Source organism: Diabrotica virgifera, chromosome 7, assembly GCF_917563875.1.
Source record: "Diabrotica virgifera virgifera chromosome 7, PGI_DIABVI_V3a".
NCBI lineage: Eukaryota > Metazoa > Arthropoda > Insecta > Coleoptera > Chrysomelidae > Diabrotica > Diabrotica virgifera.
The window spans coordinates 5,273,285-5,300,859 of NC_065449.1; the positions used below are offsets into that span (position 1 = coordinate 5,273,285).

At 32.4% G+C, this 27,575-nt stretch overlaps 1 protein-coding gene across 1 annotated transcript; it reads right to left on the reverse strand.

The window, feature by feature from the left end:
• Positions 1-8,648: 8,648 nt before the first annotated feature.
• Positions 8,649-27,287, reverse strand: LOC126888884 (26S proteasome non-ATPase regulatory subunit 13). The gene is made up of 6 exons (XM_050657317.1): positions 26,873-27,287; positions 26,710-26,823; positions 18,322-18,606; positions 17,753-18,098; positions 13,618-13,758; positions 8,649-8,885 (listed from the first exon to the last, which is right to left on the reverse strand). The coding sequence occupies exons 1-6, from the start codon at positions 26,989-26,991 to the stop codon at positions 8,730-8,732; spliced, it is 1,161 nt and encodes a 386-aa protein (XP_050513274.1). The 5' UTR covers positions 26,992-27,287; the 3' UTR covers positions 8,649-8,729.
• Between the last annotated feature and the right edge of the window lie 288 nt (positions 27,288-27,575).

Genomic DNA, 27,575 nt, shown 5'->3' on the forward strand with positions numbered 1-27,575 from the left:
CGATACAGAATGCTCATACGTATTTACAAGAAAGCTACAATGAAAATACAAATAGATGAGAAAACCAAAGCTATACCATTCAACAGCTGAGTTCGCCAGGGAGACGTTATTTAAGACGTGTTCAAAGACATTAACTGGGTAGATAAAGAAATAAATATTAATGGAAGAAAACTGAGTCATTTGAGATATATGCTGACGACATTGTAATGTTCGCTACAAGTTTCGAAGAATTGGAGACCATGATGGCGCAAATATTTCAAGCTTCCATCAAAATCTTCCATAAAGAGGATGGACACAATATCCAAGAGCTGTGCACTATAGCAGATAGACTGATTATAGATTTTATTTTTAAACATCTTATTTAATTTATATAATTATTAAATTGACATAAATTAAATGATATTTATTTTATTATTATTTTTTATTATTATTTATTATTTATTTATTATTTTATTAAAATTATTATTTAGTATACCTAACTTTTACAGGTCGGTCAGAAGTAAACAACGTATGCTTTGTTGAAACGTTAAAAGGTGGCGTTAGGAACAAACATACAAAATTACTTTAGGTATTGAATTTTAAAAATATTTAAATTTTAAAAATACAAAAATTATAGTACGAAGTTTCGAGCTAGTCAACAGTACCACATTTTTTCTTTGAGCACATAATTATTGCGAGATCATCAGCATAGAGGAACTGCTTAAGGTACGTATCCTTTGTGTGTCGTATAATTTGTGGAGCCATGCCTTGTGCCTTACTATGTCATAGGCTGCTGCCAGGTCTACGAAAGCAGCCCCTCTTATAACTATACATTTTTTGTTCGAAGACATCTTATCTAAAATCTAAAGATATAGATAAAAGTTAATTCAAGGCATTTAACGAGAAGAAACAATACCTGATGAATGGAAAGACGTACACAAAAAAGAATGTATGTGTACTTTACGCACGTAAGAAGTTATACTTCTATTATATAATTTCAACGAAATAAATATACGTAACAGTTACAATATAAAGAATTTACAATAATTACCAAAAATTAACCAAAACTTAACAATGCCAAAAATTAAAAAAAAAATAATATGAATCGTCCGGGATTTAAACCCGCGATCTCTCGATCTCTGGTCCAATGCCCTACCAACCAGGCTATCAAGGCGCCTGTTATTGACGTTTCGCATATACAGAATTACACATCACGGTGACAAATGAAATATAAAAATAGATATTTTATTATTTTACGCCCAAGGAAGACAAATCCAAAGACACAAAAATTATAATAAATACACTAATATATTATTTTAATGAATACATACTGATACATAATTTGAAATATTAGCAACGAACAACATACTATTGAACGTAAAGAAATAAATGATTAATCACCTAGGTAGATCTTGGCCATTGAAATAAGTTGCTTTAAACGTATTTCTGAATATAATCGAATTTCTTACTGGATAAGATTATAATAAATAAAAGCAATAAAATGTTTTAATAATACTCATCTTACTCCTGAGGAAGACAAATCCAAAGACACAAAAATTATCATTTACTAAAACACTAATATATTCTTTTCACACCTTTTCTTGCACTGATATATTTATACATAACTAGAAAGATTTAGCAACTAAACGCCATACTGTCTGTGTGCGTATGCGCGCAGTATTATGAAATTTTAATCTCAATCGCGCCTAAAGAAGTATAACTTCAAAAAAGAAAACAAAAAGCAATATATTAACTACCGAGGAATAACGCTCCTAAATCACCTAAAAAGTCATTACAAAACATCCTGCCAGAAAGAACCAAAAAATACACAGAAGAAGTCGTTGGAGATTATCAATGCTGATTTAGATTTTAGAAAAATCCTGGGAGTTTGATCGGGTGCTTCATCAGATGTTCATGGATTTTATACAGCCATTTGACAGAGTGTGCAGAATTAGCGACTGTGGAGAGCGATGCAAGAACTTGACTTTTCAAAAAAATTAGTCAGGTTGATACGGATGTGTATGGAACAGCTACGATGTAAGGTGAGAGTTGGACAAACGTAAAACACAGAGATGCACTTTCACCACAACACTTTAACTTAGCTCTGGAAAGTGCAAGAATTGAAAAACCGACTACAGTATTCCATCAGAAACACCAAACTTACTGTTGGCATTTGCAGATGGTATCAATCTAATAGAAAACGGCGGATTAAGTATGACGGAGACTTTCTACAGGTTCGAGAAGGACGCAGAGAAGGTCCTAATCAATTAAATAAAACTAAAATATAATATGTATATATGAACATAGAGTCGGAGACATCACCACTGATGTACTTTAAATTTGAGCGCGTTATCGCAACAATATATTACAAGTGTATTAAATATATTACAAGTGTATGCCCCCACAAGCGATAAACCAGAAGAAGATCTAGAGCAATTCTATGAGTTGTTGATAAAGTCACTTAAACGACTTAAAAAAGAAGATATAACTATCATTATGGGTGACTTCAATGCGAAAATTGGTAAAGGGAGAAGCGGTGAATTCATAGGTGATTTTGGTCTAGGACAGAGAAATGAAAGGGGAGACAGATTAAAACTGTTTGTAGAAGAAGAATTTACAATACTAAACACATTCTTCAAACTACCACCAAGACGCTTGTACACCTGGGTCTCCCCGCAAGATCAACCAGGAAACGTAATACGGAATCAAATTGACTACATAATGGTGAACAAGAGATTCCGTAATGGATGCCTATCGGTTAAGGGTTACCCCGGTGCTGACGTATCATCAGATCATGTTCCTGTTGTTGGTAAATTTAGGTTTAGATTCAAGAAGGTTGCAAAAAAGAACAGCAACAAAAAGTGCGATATGAGAATACTAAAAGATAAGAAAACAAAAGAGACAGTCGCACAGATTCTTTCAGAGAAGCTAATTAATGTGGAGCAAACATATAATGCCGAAGAATCACTCCAAAATATATGTGAAACCTTTAACAACATCAGAGAAGAGCATCTAATAGAAAAGAAAGAGATGAGAAAAAGTTGGATGAACGACAATATACTACAACTTATGGAAGAAAGAAGAAAATCAAAAAACAACAAAATAATGTACAACACGATTCAGAGACAAATAAGAACTGAAATAAGAAAGGCCAAAGAAAATTGGTTAAAATCACAGTGTGAAGAGATAGAGTCGTTAGAGCAAAAACATGATACGTTTAACATGCATAAAAAGGTGAAACAAGCAGCTGGTCTTCAGAAATCCAACACAGCTAGCAAATTGCGAGACCAACAGGGGAATATCATCACAGACAGAAATCAAGAAATCTGCATATGGACAAAATACATACAGGAACTTTTTGATGATACTAGATCCGAACAACCTCCATCCTACATATGTGATGACCACTTACCAATCACATCAGGTGAAGTGGAAAGAGCAATATCACAACTAAAAGATGGCAAAGCTCCTGGACCTGACAATGCATATGCTGAACTCATAAAACTATTTGACACCGACGGTACTCAACGCCTAACCAAAATATTTAACGACATATATTTAAGCGGAGTAATACCAAAAGCATGGTTGAAGTCGACGTTTGTTGCTTCACCAAAGAAAACAAAGTCCGTATCCTGCAGTGATTTCGAACCATCAGCTTAATGAGCCATATTTTAAAGCTATTTCTAAAAATTATACATCAAAGGATATATAGACTGTGCGAAGAAAAAATCAGCCGAACACAGTTTGGTTTTCGAAATGCAGTTGGTACAAGAGAGGCTCTATTTAGTATACAAGTGCTATTTCAACGATGTAGAGACGTGAATTGCGATATTTATGCATGTTTCATTGATTACCATAAAGCGTTCGATACAGTAAAGGACGACAAGCTGATGGAGATATTAACCAATATTGGAATAAACACCTGTGATTTAAGGATTATCAGCAATCTGTACTGGAATCAAACATCATCTATCCGGACAGAGGCAGGAGAATCCGACGATATCAAAATCAAACGTGGGGTCCGTCAGGGATGTATACTATCCCCACTGCTGTTTAACATCTACTCTGAGGAAATATTTCAAGAAGCATTGGATGATGTTGAAGCCGGAATTAGAATTAACGGAGAATGTATCAATAACATAAGATACGCAGACGACACTGTGGTATTCGCTGACAGTTCTGAAGCCCTACAGGAGTTAATGAGCAGAATCGCAGAAGTCAGTCAGAGATACGGACTTTCACTAAACACTAAGAAAACCAAATGTATGACGATCTCTAAGAATGAACAGCAATTTGGACGAATCAGTGTGAATGGTCAACAAATAGAAAGAGTAAAAACATACACCTACCTTGGTACGAACGTCAATGAAAATTGGGACCATTCTATAGAAATCAAATGTAGGATAGAGAAAGCAAGATCTGCATTTCAAAAAATGGCAAAGTTGTTCAAATGTCATGATTTGTCGATACCCATAAAAGTCAGATTACTACGATGTTATATATTTCCTATACTGTTGTACGGAGTTGAGTCGTGGACTCTCACAGACGCCACCTGCAAGAAAATTGAGGCTTTTGAGATGTGGCTTTGTCGTCGAATCCTGAAGATATCTTATACCGACCACATTACTAATGAGGGTGTTTTGCTGAGAATGAAAAAAGAAAAAGAGCTGTTAATCAAAATAAAAACAGCCAAAATCGAGTACCTCGGTCACATCATGAGGAACAGTGAGAGATATGGACTGCTGCAACTGGTCTTGCAGGGAAAAGTAGAGGGAAAGCGAGGACCAGGAAGGCGAAGGATTTCCTGGCTGAAAAATCTACGAACGTGGTTCAACACAACCACTACAAATATTTTCAGAGCAGCAGTGTGCAAAGTGCAGATTGCCATGATGGTCGCCAACATCCGAAACGGATAGGCACTATAAGAAGAAGAAGATCGCAACAATAACTGAAGACAATAACGGATCACAACAAATAAACAATACGACACAAGCCGGCAACAGATGCTTTCATGTCCTTCAAAACCGTATAAAACCGAGACAACAAGTCATACAAAGATACAACTACACACACCCAAACTTATATGGAATCAAATATAGTAATGAAACACAGACTTACTCACAATCATTTAATTATACTTTGACGACCGGTTTCGATCTCTACATTATTCAGATCATCTTCAGGTCGGCGTTACAAGTAGTTAAATGCTACAATTAAAGAAAACCAGAGTTAGAACATTGTCTGGTTGCACAGATGCTAATAGAAAGCCAAATTTGAAAATTTTTTAAATAAAGGCTTGCAACTGTTGACATTTCAGAAATTCGATACATACAAATGCACACCTATGTGAAACAGATACTCATAAGCATGTATAAGCACATGGATGCATGCAGTTTATGACTATTTGTTGATAAAAGGATAAAACTTTAAAATATTAAAAAAACTAATAAAAAATATTAATCAAAATTACATATGCTACCAAATTCAAAAAATAATAATAATAAATAGTAATATTGTTTTGATCCACTTACATGCCGATACAAGGGATGCGTTGCCAATTCGTTGATAACATGTTTATACGTCCAACTTATGCTGATTGGTTAGCTGGGAGAGGTACACGGCAAACGGACATGTTACGTAGGTCAAAACATAGTAAATTTTTTGAAATTTGAATGGATGAATCATCTATTTTTTATTATTTCGTGCAAATTTAAAAAAACGAATACACGAAGTCAAACATAATTTATTTTAAAGCAATTTAACAACAAATACGTAACAATTAAATAAAACAAAGTATTTAACAAACAAATTAAACCTAGTTGTTTTAAAATCAGTAAAATAAAAAATTTCAATGCAAAACTAAAATTGAAGAGCTTATTGCAACATAATGGTAAGCCACAATTCTACAGAATTCTCTTTTATTGCATTATGTATTTGAAGAAACCTATGTTAAGCCATATAAAAATTATTTGGCGATTACTGCAATAGATGGCGGAGTTATTGCTGTATCGTGTTTATACAATCGCCCATTTCTGTTCACTTTTTCGCGTAAAACGTGGTAAGCCACATTAAAATGGCGTCGACATCAGGTGCACGTGCTGAATTAAGAGCGGTTTTAAGCGAAAATAGCAGTTTAAATGTCAATGTCAGGAAAGGCAGACCTGCAATAATAGAGTTGTCAAACATTCCCAAGAAATATAACGAACCTCTGAAAATTGCGAAAAATAAACTGGACAATATAAAAAGTTTGTTTATATCCCGCCAGTGTACCACACTTTTTATAATCAGTTAAACGCAGCTTCTGAAGTTAATGAAGAACCACTATGGTTACAACATTGTAGAAACATAACTTAGTTGATTTTTTTGTATTGCGATTTTTTAAATTTAAGAATATGTTAAGCCACTTTTTTTTAATAAACCTATTTTTTTAATATAAATATGTGTTTTTTTTGTGAAATAATAAATGTACATGTATTTTAATAACTAATATAACTAACAAGCGTTCAGGTTTTTACATTTAAACCAATATTTTTTAGATTTTTTTAAAACTTTAAACATTGATATCTCGGTTTTATTATTTTGTGGCTTACCATTATGTTGCAATAAGCTCTTCAATTGTTTAAATTGTTTTTATTTTTGTAGGCAGTGTTATCACCTCTAGTCCTATGCAAGCTTCAGTCCTAACCAAATTCAACATTTTGTTGTGGTAGGTTGTTCCATTCTTCAAAAGCAGCTTATACTAGCCCTGCGGTGTTTTGTGGATTATCCCGGCGAGCTCTAATTTTTCTTTTAAGCATATCCCACAAATACTCTATAGGGTTAAGCTCGGGTGTGCAAGCAGTCCACTCCAAACAAGGGATACTTTCTGCTTCAATGATGTCTCTAGTCACTCTAATGGTATGTGGGTCCATTATATTACATGAAAATTAAATTTTTTCCTGTTGCATCTCTCCAGAGGCTAACTACAGGTTATCAACATACATGTGAACAGTTTAAGTTGATTGGATGAAAATTAAAGGAGTTTTTTTACGGATCATAATTTTTCTTCAGAACATTACACTTCCCCTTGTATATTTGTGAACATATCTGACAGTTTTCGTTCTTTCTTGTCTTCTTCGACCTCTAAGTACACGATTTCGTGGGTCATCTGATTTTACACCAATCCTGACTTTTTCTGAAAATAGCACATTTTGTAATTCCCATTGTTCCAGTTTTGGTGGTGAAGACACCAATTTAGGCGACCAATCTTGTGCTGCCTGGATAACTCGGGAGCTCATAGCTCGTATACTTCTTGGCACGAACTCTTCTTCTTAACGTTTCAACTGAAAAAGTTACACCTGTAGCTTCCAAAAGCTGCCTTTAGAGATGCAGGTGAGAAATGGTTGCGTGTTTTCTAGCTGATTGGACAATTAAACGATCGTGGCATGCCGTTATTACTTTTTGGTGACTTTCCCTTGCTTTATTTTTAAGCTTTCCTAGTTCCTGTTACCTAGCATAGGTTTTCCACAAGACCAATATCTTTCCCCGTTGTAAGTTATATAACCCCCACATGAGGCATATTTTCGTTCTTAAAGGCAAAAGTTAGTTTATTTATTTTCGTTCAATTTACAACTCAGGTAAATAACCTATACCGTACCGAAATTTACTAGCCGATTGTCTTATACATTTGTTTATTTTCAATAAAAACATTTATTCTTCGCAACAATAACAAGTTTTTTCAAAAGAAATAAATATCCATTCCAATTCACTGTGTTTTGACCTACGAAGCATGTCCGCTTACCCAGTCCCTCACCTAGCTATTCTATTAGCATAATCTGGACGTTTAAACATGTTATCGATGAACTTACAAAGCATTCCTTGTAATGGCATGTAAGTAGATCAAAAGTATATAGTTTTTAAAAAATTTTAAAATTTAACAAATAGTCACAAACCGCATGCATCTATGTGCGTAGGCGTGCTTATGAGTACCTGTTCGCTCATATATGTGTGCATACGTATGTATCAGTTTGTTGTTCTGAAATGTCAACAGTTACATACCTTTCAAAAATTTTTGGCTTTCTATTTGCATTTTGATACAATCAGACAATGTTCTAACTCTGGCTTTCTTTAATTGTAGCATTTAACTACTTGTAACGCCGACATGAAGATGATCTGTATATTGTAGAGATCGAAACCGGTCGTCGAAGTAAATTAAATGATTGTGAGTAAGTCTGTGTATCTTTACTTCAAATAAATATTGCTTTAAAATACATGGTGATTCCATAAAGGTTTGGGTGTGTGTATATAAAACATATGGCATATGACCCGTAGTGGTCTATGGTAGCGAGACCTGGACGATAACAAATGCAAATGAAAAGCCACTTACCTGTTTAAAAAAGTAAAATCCTAAGGAAGATGTTGGGCCTGTTCTTGATGGAGAATCAGGACAATGGTGTAAGGAAGGACATTCTGACGAAATAATTGTAAGGCTGGTATGGGAAGAAGTCCCAACTAGAAGACGACCATCAAGACGAGATAATATAGCAGGATACCTTAAAACTATGGGCGTGGAGAATTGAATGGAGATTGCTCAAGGCAGAAAGGAATCGAGGCATGTTTTTGAGTCGACTAAAACATAGGAAGAGTTGTAACGTTAAGGAGTAAGAAATATGGAGTAATAATACTAAGAATTAAATATAAGATTTTATTATCAGTGAGAAATCTTTAAAAAAAAATTAAGGACGAATATATAAATTATTAATAATTACAAATTACAATGTTAATATTTCACTAGCTTTTTCTTCCAGCAATTGCTCCATGGTATCAACATGTTTACACCAATCGTTAAGCCTAGTAATCATGTTGGAAATCTGCGTACAATCCAAAACTCTAGGTTGAACCCAGGTCATATTTACGGTATTGGCAACCTACAAAAAAAAAGACAAAGACTAAATATAATAATAATATAATATTATAGTGGTGAAACTATGTTTGAACTTATTATTTAGACGAGCTACCTAAATAAAAACGAAGGCTCTACGTTACATAGAACCAGGTGTCATATTTTCTAATTCATTTGAGCACATTTCATACAGGAAATTAGAAAAAATTGGCTCGAAAACCAGTTATTTTCGAAAACTGTGTGTACAAATTTTTTTGTACAGCGACTCGTCTACTTCTCTATCTTATGTACACAGCTGACCTTCCAGTAAGCAACCAAACGATTACAGCTTCCTTTCCTTTGCAGATGATAAAGCGATAATGATTAAACACAAAGACCCAGTCACAGCTGCAAGAATTCTTTAACAACATCTAGTGAAAAATCAGGATTTGACAAGAAACTGGAGAATTAAAGTCAATGGAGTAAAATCAGTGCAGGTTACATTAACCAAATGCAGAGGTACAGTGCCACCAGTTACACTAAATGGACAAAATCTGCCTCAATTTGACAGCGTCAAGTATTTAGGGATGCACTTGGACAAAAGACAGACCTGGAGAAAACACATTTTTAACAAAAGAAAACAACGGCTTGAAACTCAGCAAATACTATTGGCTATTGGGAAGACAGTCAAAACTTAGCTTAAAAAATAAATTATTGGTTTATAAAGTAGCCTTAAAACCAATATGGACATAAAATATGGTGTACGACTATGGGGTACGGCCGCAAATTCAAACATAGAGATATTGGAACGCTTTCAGTCGAAGGTACTGCGGACCATAACAAATACACCTTGGTTTATACCCAACAGGGAAATCTGAGACAATCTCCAAGTAATCATAGTTAAGGAAATAGTAAGTGAATACAGCAGCTGCTATTCGGTAAAATTGGAAAACCACCCAATAGTATGATAAAATTGATCCAAATAATGGCATAACCCAGACATCCAAAGTGAAAGTTATCCTCCAACACCAAATTGTTATATATGGTCCACATAATGTTCAGAAAAAAGTCACACCATTTTGAGCGTCGGGTTTGGGGGGGAGAGGGGGAGAAATCGGTAAATCCGTAGTTTTTTACGTTTTTCGTCAATATTTTTAAAACTATGCAGTTTAGCATGAACCACCTTCTATACAAAAATGTTCTACATTAAATTTGAAATAAAAAAGGTCCTATGCATAATCCTTCTAAAATGAACGGTTCCAAAGTTACGGAGGTAGTATTGTATAATTGGTCCAAAAAAAGGCCTGACCCAGACATCCAAAGTAAAAGTTTTCTCCAACACCAATTTGTTCTATATGGTCCACATATTGTTCAGTAAAACATCATTTTGAGCGTCCGGTTTGGGGGGAGATGGGAGAGAAGTCGGTAAATTAATAGTTTTTTTACGTTTTTTGTCAATAGTTCTAAAACTATGCTTTAGCGTAAACAATGTTCTATACAAAAATGTTCTACATAAAATTTAAAACAAAAAAGGTCCTATACATAGTTATAAAATCAACGGTTCCAGAGTTACGGAGGGTGAAAAGTGGAGGTTTTCAATACTATTTATATTATTTGGACAATTGATGATGATTTTGGGTGGTGAGGTTGACGTTTCTTCAAGGACTTATCACTAACATACCATCGGCCACTGAAATAGCAAATTTTATTTACAAAAAAATTTCTTTCATCAGTAATAATATTATAAATTGCCCAAAAAATACAAAAAGGTTCCAACTTCCACTTTTCACCCTCCGTAACTCTGGAACCGTTAATTTTATAACAATTATGTATTGGAGCTTTTCTTGTTTTAAATTTCATGTAGAAAATTTGAGTATAGAACATAATTTACGCTAAAGCATAGTTTTAGAACTATTGACAAAAAACGTAAAAAAACTATTAATTTACCGACTTCTCTCCCATCTCCCCCCAAACCGGACGCTCAAAATGATGTTTTACTGAACAATATGTGGACCATATAGAACAAATTGGTGTTGGAGGAAAACTTTTACTTTGGATGTCTGGGTCAGGCCTTTTTTTGGACCAATTATACAATACTACCTCCGTAACTTTGGAACCGTTCATTTTAGAAGGATTATGCATAGGACCTTTTTTATTTCAAATTTAATGTAGAACATTTTTGTATAGAAGGTTGTTCATGCTAAACCGCATAGTTTTGGAAATATTGACGAAAAACCTAAAAAAAACTACGAATTTATCGATTTCTCCCCCCCGCACCCCCCAAACCCGACGCTCAAAATGGTGTGACTTTTTGAAGTTATACTTTTTTACCGGCGATAGAGGGTGATTTTTTTATATGTTAAAACCTATCAGCCCGGCGCATGCGCATTATAACTTTGTTCTGATTGGATGTTCAAATGACATGTCAAAAATTATCCGATATGGCAGTTGTGGTTTGGAGGTAAAGGTAAAGGTAAACAAATGTATAATATATTAGTTTTATTGTTGTGAGGACAGAAACAAAAAAGTTTATAATATTGTAGTGACTTTTAAATAGTTTTTAAAAGCAACAGGTACGTAATAATTGTTAATGTATCATGAGTATAAACCTACCTATTTGATCTGCCAAAATACATAGTATGTAATACTTTTATTTATATAATTTGATTACCATCAAAATTTCTATCAATCTTCACCTAATATATTGTTTTTTTACTCTATGTTTTGTTGTATTTTTTCAATTCTAAATCATTTCAATTCAAAATTAAAATAATTTGATCAATTTTCAAAATATCAAAATATCACAAGTTTAATCCGTTTAGTTAGTCGATCTTCGTAAATAATGACACATAGTGTCGGTGGCTAAGCGGAGAAGGCGAATGAATTCCAATACCAACCACCAATATCAGCGCTGGTTCGAGTCCCAATAGAAACTTTCTTTTTTGTTTTTTTTTTTTTTAATACATTGTATGATTGTAAGTATATTTATTATATAATTGTATTTTCAGAAAATACGTATTTAGTTAAAAAAATTTTCGACAATTAATGTTCAAACATCATTTGTGGCTTGTTTAATGTGTTTGTGTGTGTTTTATTCTTTTATTATTTTAATTTTTGGCACTGTTCTAATAAAAATGTTTGAGAAGTAGTAAGTATAAATTAGTTTAATATTTAAATAAAATATAAATAAAAGTATATTAATTTCGTTAAAATCATATAATAGAAGTATAACTTCTTACGTGCGTACAAAGTACACACACATTCTTTTTTTCTGAACATTATGTGGACCATATAGAACAATTTGGTGTTGGAGGATAACTTTCACTTTGGATGTCTGAGTTTGGGTCTAGTTATACCATACTACCAAACAATCTTGACTAAACCTGCTAGATAAAAGTGAACAGACTCGGAGACTGAAGAGGCACAAACCATTGGAGCTACCATATAGGTTCTAAGCAGCAGTGAAGTGAAGTGAAGTACTTAGCGTTAAAGGCACATTTCAATAATCTAAGAGACTAATTGAGTATTTGTTATCACTGGATAACAAATCCAAACAAAAAACATCCTTAAAATTTTAATCTATTAATTGCATGTAGTAAATAAACTATAATAAAAAAAGCGACTCAAATGGGTCTGAACCATTCGAATTTCAATGCTCATATATGATTAAAGTAATAATTGCCATTTCAGTTGTTACTTGGTCCGTGACGTCTTTCGACACCATCTGCAGCGAAAAAGTTTTTTTATTCCATTTATTAAAATACATAATAACAATATGCAAAAAAGAATGTGTGCTTTGTACGCACGTAAGAAGTTATACTTCTACTATAATATAACCTAACTTCATATTATGATTTCAACGGAATCAATATACCTATCTACTTTAAACAGTTTTTTGTATTGTAGTTAAATATTAAACTAATTTTATAAAGAACAAAAAGAATACCAAAAATAAAAAAAAAATTAAAAAAAAGGATATGACTTTGTCCGGATTTGAACAAGGGACCTCTCGATCCTTAGGCGAATGTTCTACCGATCAGCTACCACCGTTTTTGTATTCAGTCGATCATTTCTCGGACATAATTACAATCACGGTGACAGATACATTAATTGAAAATCAATATTTTCAATAATACTTATTAGGAGGAAGACAAATCCACAATCATAAAAATTATAATAAATATATTTACTAAAAACACTAATAATATATTCTTTTCACGCACACCTTATTTGCGCTACATAAGGATGTAGCGACTAATACCATACTGTCGGTGTGCGCATGCGCCAGGGAATGTAAAAATTCACCCTCGTGCCTAAAGAAGTATAACTTCAAAAAAAATACATTAAAAAACCAAGAGCCGTAGCTATGCTGGTTTTGTGGTAACATAATAAACATAAATATAATAATAACTGATTACATAACAAACATTTTTGAGACTACTTTATACTGAAGGTTAAGTTTTCCTATATAAATTCATTTAAGAATTATTGTATTAAATTAAATGATTAAATTATTATTTATTATTAAATTATTATAGACTTATATTCAATTAAAGCTATCTGTTGTAGTAGTTAGTAAGAAGTAACTCTTTTAATTCAGTTGTAAATCTTTCTAGCCTGCAGTCTGTGATATTTGTGGGTAACTTATTATACAAAATCAGACCACTCGAGTATATACTTCTTTGTGCACCAGTAGTTCGCATTAAAAAGAAATGGAGCACTAAAAGATGGGTCTGAGAAGAACAGTATTAACTTATTTCCTAATATTAATGAATTACCTGATCAATGGCTCCTTTGACTAGTCCTTGGGACAACGCTTTCATAATCAATAATTCAATTTCATTCAAAGGTAATTTTGTTTCTTTTGCGATTTCTGCAAATGTTAATTGCCTGTTGTGCGATGGTCTATTAAATGTCATCTACAATTAAAATAAAAACATTGACATTGTATTGACACTATTCAAATTACTAGGCTGTTCAATAAATTTTGTGGTTCGATAAGAGAGGGCATTACTACTAGCCTAATTTTATTTTGTTATGTTGGTACACTCTTCATATGAACGTGTGTGAAATTTTATTTAGAATATAATAGAAAAAAATATGCTTTATTGTCACTGAAAATTTTTACAATTTTATGGACAAAGCAGTCAAAAGAAAAATCATATCAATAACAAATAACAACTACAATTTCCTAAAATTAGATAAATCGTCAATATACAGTATATAAGATAAAAAAGTAAAGACAAAAACAATTTATTGCAAAATTTATATAAATTGCAAATTGAACATACTTACAACAAATAAATAAATAAATAAATAAAATACTACATTAAGAACAGACAAGTTTAAGCTACTGCGTATGAAACCCAATTTTCTTAGTTATTCATTGAGAAATTCTTCTATTAAATAGTATGGTCCTTTAGATAGTCTTTTGTCATTTTACGGAACTTTGAGAAAGATGTTACAGATTTAAGATGTAAAGGGAGATGGTTGTAAAGTTGTTTTGCAGAATACAGTATAGATTTCTTTAGTAACTCAGTGGATGGGATCGGTAAATAAATGTCAAAGATTGAATTTCTGGTGGAGTAAAGATATTTGGGCCTTACTGGAAAGACATGAAGGTGTTTACGAATTAAACAAACCGTTTCCAGAATATATAAAGATGGAAATGTTAAAATTCCGTGATCTCTGAAGTAACTTCTGAAATGTGTAGATCTTCTGAGACCAAACAGATATCTTATTGCTCTTTTTTGCAATTTAAAAATAACAACAGCTGTACTAGAACCCCAAAAAGGAAGACCATATCGAAGATGAGACTCGAACAACGAAAAATATGTTATTTTAGAAGATGCTAAATTGAGTTCCCTTGAGACAGATTTTACTGCATAGCAAGCTGAGGCGAGTTTCTTACTCAACGAATCGATATGAAGGAACCATTTGAGGTTGCTGTCTAAAAAAATACAAAGAAATTTTACAGAATCAATGGTACTGATCTGGCTGTTATTAACAGGTAAAGGTTGAAGAGCTCCTTTATAGGATAATGCTACTGTTTTATCTACGTTAAAAAAGAGTAAATTAGAGTCAGACCAGATCTTTATCGTCAGTAGATCCGAAGTTATAGTTTCATGAAGAAATGCAATATTCAGTTGCTCCAAGTGATACTGGTATCATCAGCAAAAAGAAAAATTTTCCCATCGATTTTTAAATTAGTGATGTCATTTATAAAGATAAGGAACAAAAGAGGACCCAATACTGAACCTTGTGGTACTCCACATACAATGTTTTTGAGACTAGAGTCAGCATCATTTGATCTAACTAATTGTTTCCTATTATTCAAGTAGGATTGAAACCAATTCAAAGAAATACCTCGAATTCCATAGAAATTTAGTTCTTTAATCAAGATGTCGTGATTTACACAATCAAAAGCTTTGGCATAGTCACAGAAAACAGGGGCAGTATAACGATTATTGTTTAGTGCTTGATAAACCTCATGTAGTACAGAAAACATGGCATCAGTGGTACATTTATTAGTTAAAAAGCCGAACTGATTTTGTGATAAAATGTTGTTATCAACGATAAAGGACATAAGCCGAGTTTTATTGAGTCTCTCAATAATTTTCGAGAGTACCGGTAGTAAGGCAATAGGTCTATATTTGCAGGCATTAGATTTTTCACCACCCTTATGAAGAGGAATAATAATGGCTGTCTTTAGGCACTCTGGAAATTTACCTTTTTCGAAGGAATCATTAATTAGTGAGACGAGGATTTCCAACACATTTTCTGTGAGATTATTTTCAATTTATTATTTAATTATTTGTTTATAAGCCATTTAGTATCAAGTGTCACAGTATTTTTTGACAATGGAAACAATCAAGTGTCGTGCAGTGATTGAATTTTTATTTTTGGGAGGTTTAAAAGCAAAGGAAATTTATGAATGAATGTTGGAAGTGTATAAAGACAAGATTTAGTGGAAGCCCTAGGCATCTCATTGACTGAAGTATTGGATATTTTGACTGAAGTATTGGGTTTCAGAAAGCTGTGTTCACAATGGATGCCGCATTCACTAACAACGGAACAAAAACACATTCAAATGCAAATTTTTCAGCAAAATTTAGAGGTTTTCAAAAGGATAAAGTAGATTCTGTTCTTCGATTCATCACAATGGATCAGACTTGGGTCTATCACCATGATCCTGAATCAAAACAATAGGCTAAAGAGTGATTCTTTGACTCCGAAACAAGTTGGTGTCCAAAAATCAGTAAAGAAGGTGTTAGGATCAGTTTTTTAGGAATTTTGTTTATGGATTATTTGCAAACTGGGACAACAATCAATTATTCTGGATTTTATTTTAACCATTTTGACCACCTGAAGGAAGAATTTCTTCAAAGAAGACCCAGTTTGCAGAAGAACAAAATCATGTTTAATCAGGACAATGCACCATGTCATATGAACATTGTAACAATGGTTAAAATCCATGAATTAAAGTTCGAATTGTTAAAGCATCCACCATATTCATCAATTTGGTCCTTAGCGACTTCCATCTGTTTCAATACATAACAAACTTAATGTGAAGGGTACAGGGAAAAAAGGAGGAATGTCACTTTTGTTGAATTTTTCAGCAGAGCATTTTCAAAGTTATAAGACTAATATTATTGATATGTTTTGATGGCATTGTTTTTCAAAATCATATGTTTATAGAATTTACTCTGTGGGAACACACGAAAACAATGTGTTTTCACTTATTTCTGCGTTATTCGCAACTGACATTCCCACTAATTAACAGGTAACACCGTCACATTCCTCCTCCTTCTCCTGTATAGGTATTCTCCTGTATAGGTATATTACCTCATGATCAAGATTCACGGTTATATGTTGATGGTCACATAATTCAAAGAGTACCCAGTTTTAAATATCTTGGTTGCCATATTACTGAACAACTAGATCCAGATAAAGAGATAAAATGTAGAATCAAGATAGCCCGCACGACATTTTTAAAAATGAGGTCATTCCTCTGGAATGATAACTTACAACTTCAACTTCGGAAGCGCATGATTAAATGTTACATTTGGTCAGTCCTCTTGTATGGTGTCGAAGCATGGACATTAAAAATATCCACCATTAATCGTTTGGAGGCCTTTGAAATGTGGCTGCACAGACGTATATTGAAAATACCATGGACAGATATGCTGACAAATGTGGCAGTCCTTAAGAGAGCAAATGCTGCTGGCGAACTGCTTGATAACATCAAATATAGCAAGATGGTCTATTTTGGACACGTAGTAAGGGGAGACCAGTATAATATTCTTCAACTTATTATGATGGGTAAAATTGAAGGATGCAGAGGAATTGGTAGAAAGCAGGCCTCTTGGTTGAAGATTATCCGGGAATGGACAGGAATAAAGAAAGCAGAACACCTATTTAGAATAGCTCGAGACAGAGACAGTTTCGCCATGTTAATCGCCAACGTCAAGGGGACTTGATAGGGCATGTTAAGAAGAAGAAGTTATCTCATGACACAACCCATTTTTAACCAGTGTTATTTACGTATAGTAAAGTACAGAATATAACCTATCTAATGAATTATTAAAACAAAAAATGAAAATTTCTGACATTCCCCCTTTTTTCCCTGTACCCTTCATGTGTGGAAAGTATTTTTCATCAAATGATGAGGTCATCACACTTATGGAAGAGTATTTTGCAGTCCTTCAAGATTCTCATTTCAGGGATGGCATATATAAATTGAAATCGCGATGGAACAAGTATATTGATGTTCAGGGAGACTATACTGAATAATAAAGTGTATTTCAAATCATAAAACTGTTTTTCTTATCGAACCACAAAAATTTTTTGTGGTAATTCAGTAATTCAATAAAAACTGCATTTTATTGAATTTAATATTAAATATAAAGTTACCTCCATAAGACACAACAGGGATATTTTTTGTCGTAAAAATAATTCTTCAGCTGCAAGATCTGCTATAGCTTCCCACTGCGGTTTCATGGACTCAAACTTTTTAATATTGCCAGAATTAAAAGCATACAACAATTCTACCAACCACGCATTTTCTGTTGATTTTAGGGACTCCAAAACGGGATGTGCGAGTAATTCACCTAAGTTATAGACACCTTCGCCTAATAGAGCAGCCAAACCCAAAAAGAAAGCGTGTTGCACTTTCACTTCTGATGTTATTGTATCCAACTCTATGCATCCAAGATATCTCAATGCTGTCCTATAATATTGAGCATGGTTTCCTTGAATTCTAGAAATATATTTAAATTACAATAACTGCATTTTTATCAATATGACAGTTAAATTTTATTCATGTATTTGAACTACAACAAAAGATGTATATTGGAGATTATTCGCATAAAAAAAGATCAAAAGTGTATCAATAATAAGACAGATATGAAACATTTCTCCAAAATATATCACAACTTAATAAATTGAGTAGATAACTATAGTTAAAAAATATATATACAAACCTATAATATTGTGAGGCAAGTAAATAAAATCTTCCATGAACTGGAGTAACACCATCAGCATTGTCCAATGTAGATTCCACTTCTTCAATTATCTTTTTAGTAGCATCTAAATCGTTCAACTTTTCGATATATATCTGCCCAGCTAAAACTTTGCACAAGTTTTGGGCATCTGAATTAATTTTAACCTTAGGTTCAGTCTTTTCAAGAAAAGCGACAGCATCTTTTGGATTTTTGAATTGTTGGACTACTATAGCAACAATTTCAACCAATGACAAAGGATTGATTCTAAAAATTAAATTAAATAATTAGTGATTTGTATTGACATTATTTAAAATAGTATTTCAAATGAATATATAGTTCTTCCACTCCATGTATGAAATTATTCACAAATTACTTTTTATACTAAGTCTCTTTTTTACTCACAGAAACTGGTATCGCAGAATTAAGCCACTTGTCCATAGAAAATACAATAAGTTAAACAATGATAAACAATATGGCATGTCGTTAATATAACTTTTCGTTTTACTTTGTTTACTATGAATTTTGACGTTAATGATTTCAAGTGACAGTGTCATTAGCGCATTTGTTGGTTATTATTTGAATTTATTTTTTATTGGTTCTTCAACTTATTTAACTTTTAGTATTTACATTTTATATGTTATTGTAATTTTTATTTTCAAACTTAATTATTATTGTTACAGTATTTCTCATGATCATCTTTCAGTAAGTCACAGTTTTTCGATTTCTTTCTAACGCATTAAATTGTATGTGACAGAAAAAAAGGCACGTCGGTGATTACATTTCGTCGGTGACATTTTTATAACATTTCTTCTAGTTATTCTAGTTGTCGATAGATGGCGCCATAATAAAAAAATATTTTTTTTTAATTAGATAATAATATTACAAATATAATCTGTATAATTTATAAGACTATACAAATCAAAGAAAATACCATTTTATAAATGCAAGAAACACATTTGATTTGTTTTTATTCCAAATTGAAAATAAAATGTGACAACTGTCAGATTTAACTAAAATGTCATGTTAGAATAAATGTCATAAATGTGTATTATCACGGACTTACCCTTTTTCCTATCATTTGTTACGCACTGAAAAATGATCATGAAAAGGACAATAGAACAACTAACTACTGTCCTCTCTTAATTTAATTACTTCCCATAACTACCTATTATTTTTTAAGGAAAAGTGACAAGTATAAACTTGCGTTATTTCTTGACAGTTCTTGAGATATCTGATATATCAACTGTCACTTTATAACACGACGTTAAACCTCAAGTTATGAGATAACTCTGTAGTTATGTAAGGATATGTAAGGTTAGTTCATCTTTTGACTTGTCTTTAGATAAAAATCAAGTGAATATTCAACGAAGAACGCTGCTTCAGGTTGTCCTAGGATTTTGTACGGCATGTTATTAATTTAATATCAAATATAAAGCAGTAAAAAATTTAAAATATCAAAAAAATGGCCTTCAAATAACAATTAAAAGCATGTAGGTAATAGTACGATTAAAACAATAATTAACAATAAAAAGTAAAGCTAATAATTTAAGAATAGAAGGGTAATGCAATTTTAAAAATCATACAAAAATCAAATAGAGATATAATTGTTCAATATGAATTGAAGTTTATAAACATATGCAGTGTTGCCAGAGATTTTTTTGTAAATGCACTGGAATGACTGAAATAGTGACACAAAATGTACTAAACCAACACATTTTGTACAAAAATTAAAAAAAAAAACGTTTAATGTTATTTAAAGCAAATTTCTTGTATCACAAAATTTGAGATTTTTACTTTAAGATACTTTAGTATCAAAAGTTTGGTTGTTAATTGTATCAAATTGGTACAATTGTACCAACTCTGGCAACGCTGCTTTTATGGTTATCTTCCCATCCTGTCAAGTCTGTGGCATGTACTGATCAATATCTCGCACTCACTCCATCTTGTACTATTTCTACTTAAGGTTCTCTTTGTTACTCGAATGTTATTTCTCTTTTTTAACATTGAAGAAAAAACTATCTCATAACAGTGACGGATACAACACACCGAATTTACGTAAATGGTTATGGGCATCGTTATCCCTGAGAGTTATCTTTACTTTAATTCAAACGTTAAAGATAACTTCGGTCATCCATCACAGGGCTGAATATTAATAATTTGAGATATTTAGATGACACAGTGTTAATTGCAAGCAATTACAAAGAACTTCAACGTTTTGATTAATAAGATTACCACAATGTGTAATGAATATGGACTCAAGCTAAACACTACAAAGCCTCGCAACAGCTTATAGTGAACAACTAGAGAGAACTAACAGTATCACCTACCGTGGTTGTAATCTAAATGAGAACTGGGACATGAGCAAAGAAATAAGAATACATATAGAGAAAGCCAGAGGTGTATTATTTAAGAGGGGGGGGGGGTATAGTTAAATCTGCGTTTTTTTTGCATAATTTTAAAACGTTTTCCCTTGAAAATGGTGGGGTTAAATTAAATGGGTAAAAGGATATCTTAAAGAACAACACTTGAAGATGATTCAGTTAAATTTTTATTGAAAAATATTAAAAAATGAAGCAGTGGCATCATTTTTAAGTAGACAATCCAAAAAAGAAGATGATTTGCGGTGTACACTATATCTTCGGACAGAATCATTTGAAACATATAAACCAAAAAGATTATTTTAGTTTTTTGAGGTAGTGACGTCGAGTTTTTATGATTATATTGATTTTTAAATTCATGGTATAAGTTAAAGTGAAAAAATAAAAAAAAAACAAAAAAAAAGTCTGTTGGGTAATAGTCCAGTCGGCAAGTACTTTTAGCGACGAAAAATTCCGAAGTTAATGAAATTTTAGGGTGTTGTTTGTACATGTTTAGTGATGTCAAATCCAAGTTTTCGACCTCGAGGAGGTTGTGGAAAATTTTTGGCGGCCGAAAAACCTCGAAATTTTCGGACTTGTTTCAGTTTGTTGCTCATAACTCTAAAACGGTCAATCCTACGTGAAAAGCTATTATATAGTAATTTAAAGAAGGCACAATTTCCCGTAGATCAAAAAAAAAAGTCCGGAATCGGTCCAATAGATAAACTTTTACGGGCGATCAAAAAATGACAATTTTTTCTAATTTTGTTAAAATCTGGCATATCCTCATTTTCAAAGTGCTGTAGCTTTACAACATCACTCCCAATTGCCTACCCCCCTCCCTAAACGTTGTAGAGCATCAACAGCAGAGTTCAAAAACAACAAAAATTTTAAAATTGGCCTAATTTTGCACTAAATGCACCTAATTTTGCAATCAAATGGTTGCACTTGTCCTCGTGTCACGGTGGTAGGTGGGGAAAAAGCACATCCACGACCTAGGTAAGCCTGAATTAATTTTTCGTTGGTGTAATTTTTTTGGCATGCAGCGTGCACTCTGATTTCCTGCACCCCTCGTAGGAATCGTTCATCATCATGCTTTTTCCTCTTAATACTGCATTCCAGAAGTTTGGCAACACCTCTTACCTTCACATGATTCACCACACCCTCTGTCAACGATGATCTGCATATGAAACACTCCTCTCTCGTAGGTGTTGACGAAGTTGAGGCCATGTTTTCTTCACTACACTACTAACAACTATAATATACTACTGTACACACACTACTATAATATACTATAATAATAACTATATAGTAACGAACGTTTTGGAAGGATATCAAGTAAAAGTAGAAAACTTCGCACGATAAATACGACCCGATACTTTGGGAGGCTTCTACACAACTGGCTAAATATTTATATTTGTTTTTACTTCTAAAGGGACGAGGTCGAAAGGGAGGAGGGAAAAGGAAGGGTGAAGGGAGAAAGAAGGGAGGATTGACCCAACCAAATCATACTTTTGACGTATTTCCCGTTAGCTTTTATTGCTTTCACCTTAAAACTATTCAGTAAAAGGTCATTTGCCTACTGAAAGGATTAACCTATTGTTGCATAGAAAACAGTTTCAACTTATACCTGTAAAAGATAAGTGAACTTTCAGTCAGGGAATTCCTTTAAAATGTGTTCAATTTTTATAAACAATAGCCATTGATTCAAGTGTTTTTATTTTCTGGCAAATAAAATGAAAATTTCCAATCAAATTAGTTTTTTTTTTCACATATACATTTTGGATATTTTTCCTCTTATTCAAAACAACACTAACTTTTACAACTATTTTATTTTAATTTTATTTTGCTTGTCGTCATAACATCAGTCAGATTTTAGTAGTATTTATTAAATAATATTGACAACCGTTATAAAATATACATGAATTTATTAAATAAATGCAATAAAAGTAAGGAGTTTGAAGTTTTAAATTAACTTGAAAATATGAATCGGGTTTTAGGGTCCTGCGCTGAATATGTTAACTCTGCAGTATAATATTTACGTGTATTTATATTTGTATATATTATCAATTCTGATTAATTATTTATATGGGAAATAAGCCACAATTAAAATGAAAAAAATAATTTTATTAACGTTTCGACGCCCAAATCGGGTGCCGTTGTCAAAATACAAAATATTACTAAAATAAACTAAAGTGTTGTTGCTAAGCAAAAAAATTCTTCTAATAATTTATTTAATCTCACTCATTTATATTGGCAATTCAGACATATATTATACATTTTAAAGTAGAAGACTTTAAAATGATATTGCCAATATTTATGAGTTGCGTTCCTGGGACGACTTACTGAAAGATAGTTCATTCGATTACATGAAATTAACCCCAACTCAAGAATATCCGTCATAAAAAATTATAGCATGTGATATGTCTTTAAAAAACAACCAAATGCAACGACAGTAAAATTCTCGCGTTAGAGACTTCATAGTAAATCACAAGGGAAAACCAGGAAAAAAACCCTGTGATACTATCCCGACATCGTAAGTATTTGGTCTTACATTAATTTACTCTCAAAAAATAATACCAAATTCTGACTTGTAACATGTTTAAATTATAAATAATATTAATAATACTAGATATATAAGTAATACTAAAATATAAAATATGTACTAGCTCCATATTATTGACTTACTAATCTTGGTATTTTCTTTCTATTGACTTCCTCTTTCAGTATGGGTAACCACATCCTACTGCATTCTACCGAGGAATTTGCGACACAATTGGTTTCATTTAGCATAATTAGAGCCGCTTCTTTGATTTTTCTCTTTTTACTATCTGATTCTTTCAGGACTATACTTGAATCTCTCCACTGAACTCTATGTTCATTATCCCATGCGTGTTGACATATTTGAGATCTCTCAAATTCTCTATTTTTAATATAAGATTGATGTTCACTTATTCTAACGTCTAATGGTCTTGATGTCTCACCTAAATAAAATTGTTCGCATTCACAAGGTATTTTATAAATGCAATTCTTTGTTCTTTCTTGATCATTGTTAGGTTTAGTTTTAGATAGAATAGATCTCAATGTGTTTGTTGTTTTGAATGTTGTTGAAATGTTGAATTTATTTCCTATTGTTTTAAGTTTCTCGGATAGTCCTTTTATATATGGTATTGATATTTTCCTCGTATTATTTCTGGTGAATGTTGTAGGATCCCGTTCTAAGTTGTTCTGTTCCATTCGATCCAATCTTGACAATTCCTTATTTATAAACGATAAAGGATAATCATTTTTTAATAAAACAGATGTTAACAATTGTTTTTCTGCTAAAAAGGAATTTTCGTTAGAACAAGTAATTTTGGCTCTATCATATAAGGATTTAATGATTCCCTTTTTAACGTTGATGTTGTGATTTGACTTGTAATTGAGATATCTGTTGGTGTGTGTTGGTTTTCTATACACTTGAGTCTCATATCCAATATCCTTCTTTGAGATCAAAACATCGAGGAAAGGTAGGCTGTTATTGTATTCCTTTTAATTTCATGTTGGGGTTAATTTCATGTAATCGAATGAACTATCTTTCAGTAAGTCGTCCCAGGAACGCAACTCATAAATATTGGCAATATCATTTTAAAGTCTTCTACTTTAAAATGTATAATATATGTCTGAATTGCCAATATAAATGAGTGAGATTAAATAAATTATTAGAAGAATTTTTTTGCTTAGCAACAACACTTTAGTTTATTTTAGTAATATTTTGTATTTTGACAACGGCACCCGATTTGGGCGTCGAAACGTTAATAAAATTATTTTTTTCATTTTAATTGTGGCTTATTTCCCATATAAATAATTAATCATAAAAATGCCACAAGGAAATAGCTTCAGAACAACATTATCAATTCTATCAATAAACCGCAAAATGTAGGTGCAACCTTATTTTTTTAATCACTTTGTGTATCAAATACAAATTCAACTTAAATATGTTCAATCAGTTTTTATTTATATATCAATACATTCGTTTTTGTTTCATTAAGAATTGAAAAAAAAGTATTTAAGAAATTTTCAGCCTTCTTTCAGCTTTAGAGGCGCATTTTTCGCTCAAAGCAAGATATGTTGCATATTCATAACCTTCTATCTTTTACCGTAAGTTTGATAGAATAAAAGATTTTACATTAGGGAACCAGTTCAAAAAACATATTAAAAATTGGAACAACGGGATTATTTCTTAGTTGACCCATTTTTTTACGCTATTTGCACTGGCCTATACCTACAGATATTTTCTACTAAAGGATAATAAATCCTGACTGATGAAATATCCTGATAATATGGATACGGTAGATTTAAATACATATATCTTCAATAATCCTACATACATAGGTAAATCCTTATTACGTCCCTAGGTCGATACGGAATGGTATCAGAGACGATTGTGGGTTATAGGGTTGAATAAGCCCCAGGAAAGAGCATAAAACCAGGTGGGAGCTACTTTCGAGAAACGCCAATTTTAAAAAAACAGGTTCTAAAATTTCAAAAATTAGGCCAATTTTAAAATTTTTGTGGTTTTTGAACTCTCTTGTTGATGCTCTACAACTTTTAGGGAGGGGGGTAGGCAATTGGGAGTGATGCTGTACAGCTACAGCACTTTGAAAATGAGGTTATGCCAGATTTTAACAAAATTAGAAAAAATTGTCATTTTTTGATCGCCCGTAAAAGTTTATCTATTGGACCGATTCCGGACTTTTTTTTTGATCAACGGGAAATTGTGCCGTCTTTAAATTACTATATGATAGCTTTTCACGTAGGATTGACCGTTTTAGAGTTAAGAGCGACAAACTGAAACAAGTCTGAAAATTTCGGTGTTTTTCGGCCGTCAAAAATTTTCCACAACCTCCTCGAGGTCGAAAACTTGGATTTGACATCAGTAAATATGTACAAACAACATCCTAAAATTTCATTAACTTCGGAATTTTTCGTCGTGACTCCCCTTTTCCACAACCTGCCGACCGGACTATAAAGAGAAAAATGGTAATATAAACAAAAAAATGGTTAAAATAAGCAAAAACTCGACGTCACTACCTATTAAAATATCTAAAAAAGAAGTGTGCAAAATTTCAGAAAGATCGGTGCATTACTTTTTGAGTTATGATGTACACCGCCTCAAAAAAACATGTTTTTCAGAAAACACGTTTAAAAAAAATGTAGTTTTGTCAATAATACTAAGAAAATTTTTGTATATATCCATATCTCCGTCAATTTTGCTCAGATTAACTTGAAATTTTAATGATATACTCATGAAAATATTTACAATCGAATAAGCCAATAAATAAAAATCGAAAAAAATAATCAAAAATACTATACCCCCCCTTAAGATGAAGAAACTGTTATGTGAAAATAATATTACTTAAGTCTGAAAATTAGATTAGTGAGATGTTATGTGTTCTCTACTCCTTTGTATGGTGTCGAAGATTGGACTTTAACGGATACAGAACAGTTAAAAACGCAAACTTGAATATTGTGGCCATGTTATGGGCCACCCAGAGAAATATAATATACTCCATTTAGGCCCGATTGCTCATTCGAAGTTCAACTCAAGTTTAGTGCCATTACCGAGTTCAAGGCATGAAGAGTGTACCACATACAATGCACTTCAAGCTTGTAACTTTTTTATGGCGCTGAACTTGAGTTGAACTCAGAATGAGCAAGCAGGCCTTAATAATACAAGGCAAAGTAGACAAAAGAAAAGGCCAGATCCAAGAATGTCAAAGCTTAGAAACCTGAGAGAATGGTTTAACAGATCCTCTGTATCCCTTTTCCGAGCTGCCCTCAAAAACATGACTATAATAGCTAACACTTGTTAATCAACCACAGCACATGAAGAAGAGAACTTGTACCTTTATATTGTATTAGTATCATAGTTTTTACCAAAAAACTGAGAGGTTATGTTGAATGAACAAGCAAATCACAATCTTAAATTGATAAGCAATGTACCTAAATTGAGAAAAACATCACTTACTTATTTTCAAAACTTTGAATAAAGTTATTGTACAGTTGTATGAGGTTATCATTCTTCTGTAGTTCTGGTTTCTTAATAAAATTCAGCAATTTTAGAGTCAACTGATGCCACAATCTAAAAAAGAGAAAACTAGAATTTGATCGGTATAGAGACATGAACTTACTTTTTATTATGAAGTTCTTCAAGTTCGGCCCATTCTGAGCCTAATTCTTTAGGACTTTCTTGTTGTTTTTTTAGTAAATAATCGTTTACATTTGATTGCTGTACCACTGCTGCAGCCATTTTCGCTTTTATTTTATAAAATGACAAGACAAAAAATTTAACCAACAAATCTTCAACCGGTGTGAAAATAGCAATAGCAAAGTTGAATATTCATTGGGGGAGGAGCAAAAAAAATAGATTTTAAAACTTTAATGAAACAGAAACAGTTTAAATTATTGTTTTAACACAAGCAAAATAGTTGTAAAATATATACATTGATTGTAAAATAACTAACTTATTATATAAGAACATGTAGAAGCTGCCAGAAACCAGAAAAGTGCAATTTACCACAAATGAGGAACCCTTCAATTTTGAGAATGATCCGCCTATGTAAGAATGTAAGTCATTAGCTAACTTCATAACATTACAGTATAGAACATTTAGTCAGTGTCAGTTGTCATTTGAGTTTGTAAGCCTTAAACATAGAACTATCATAGAACACAAATTAAGTATATACCCAGCTCCAATGCTTATGCAACATTCATCACAATTAGCTCTAGAATTTAGAGATGTTCTGTTTTCTCTCTCTTTTCATGAGATTTTCATGAAAATTAGTGAGTGGTTAGAGGATGCCTAAAGGAACAAAAGTGACATGGTGCCAACTT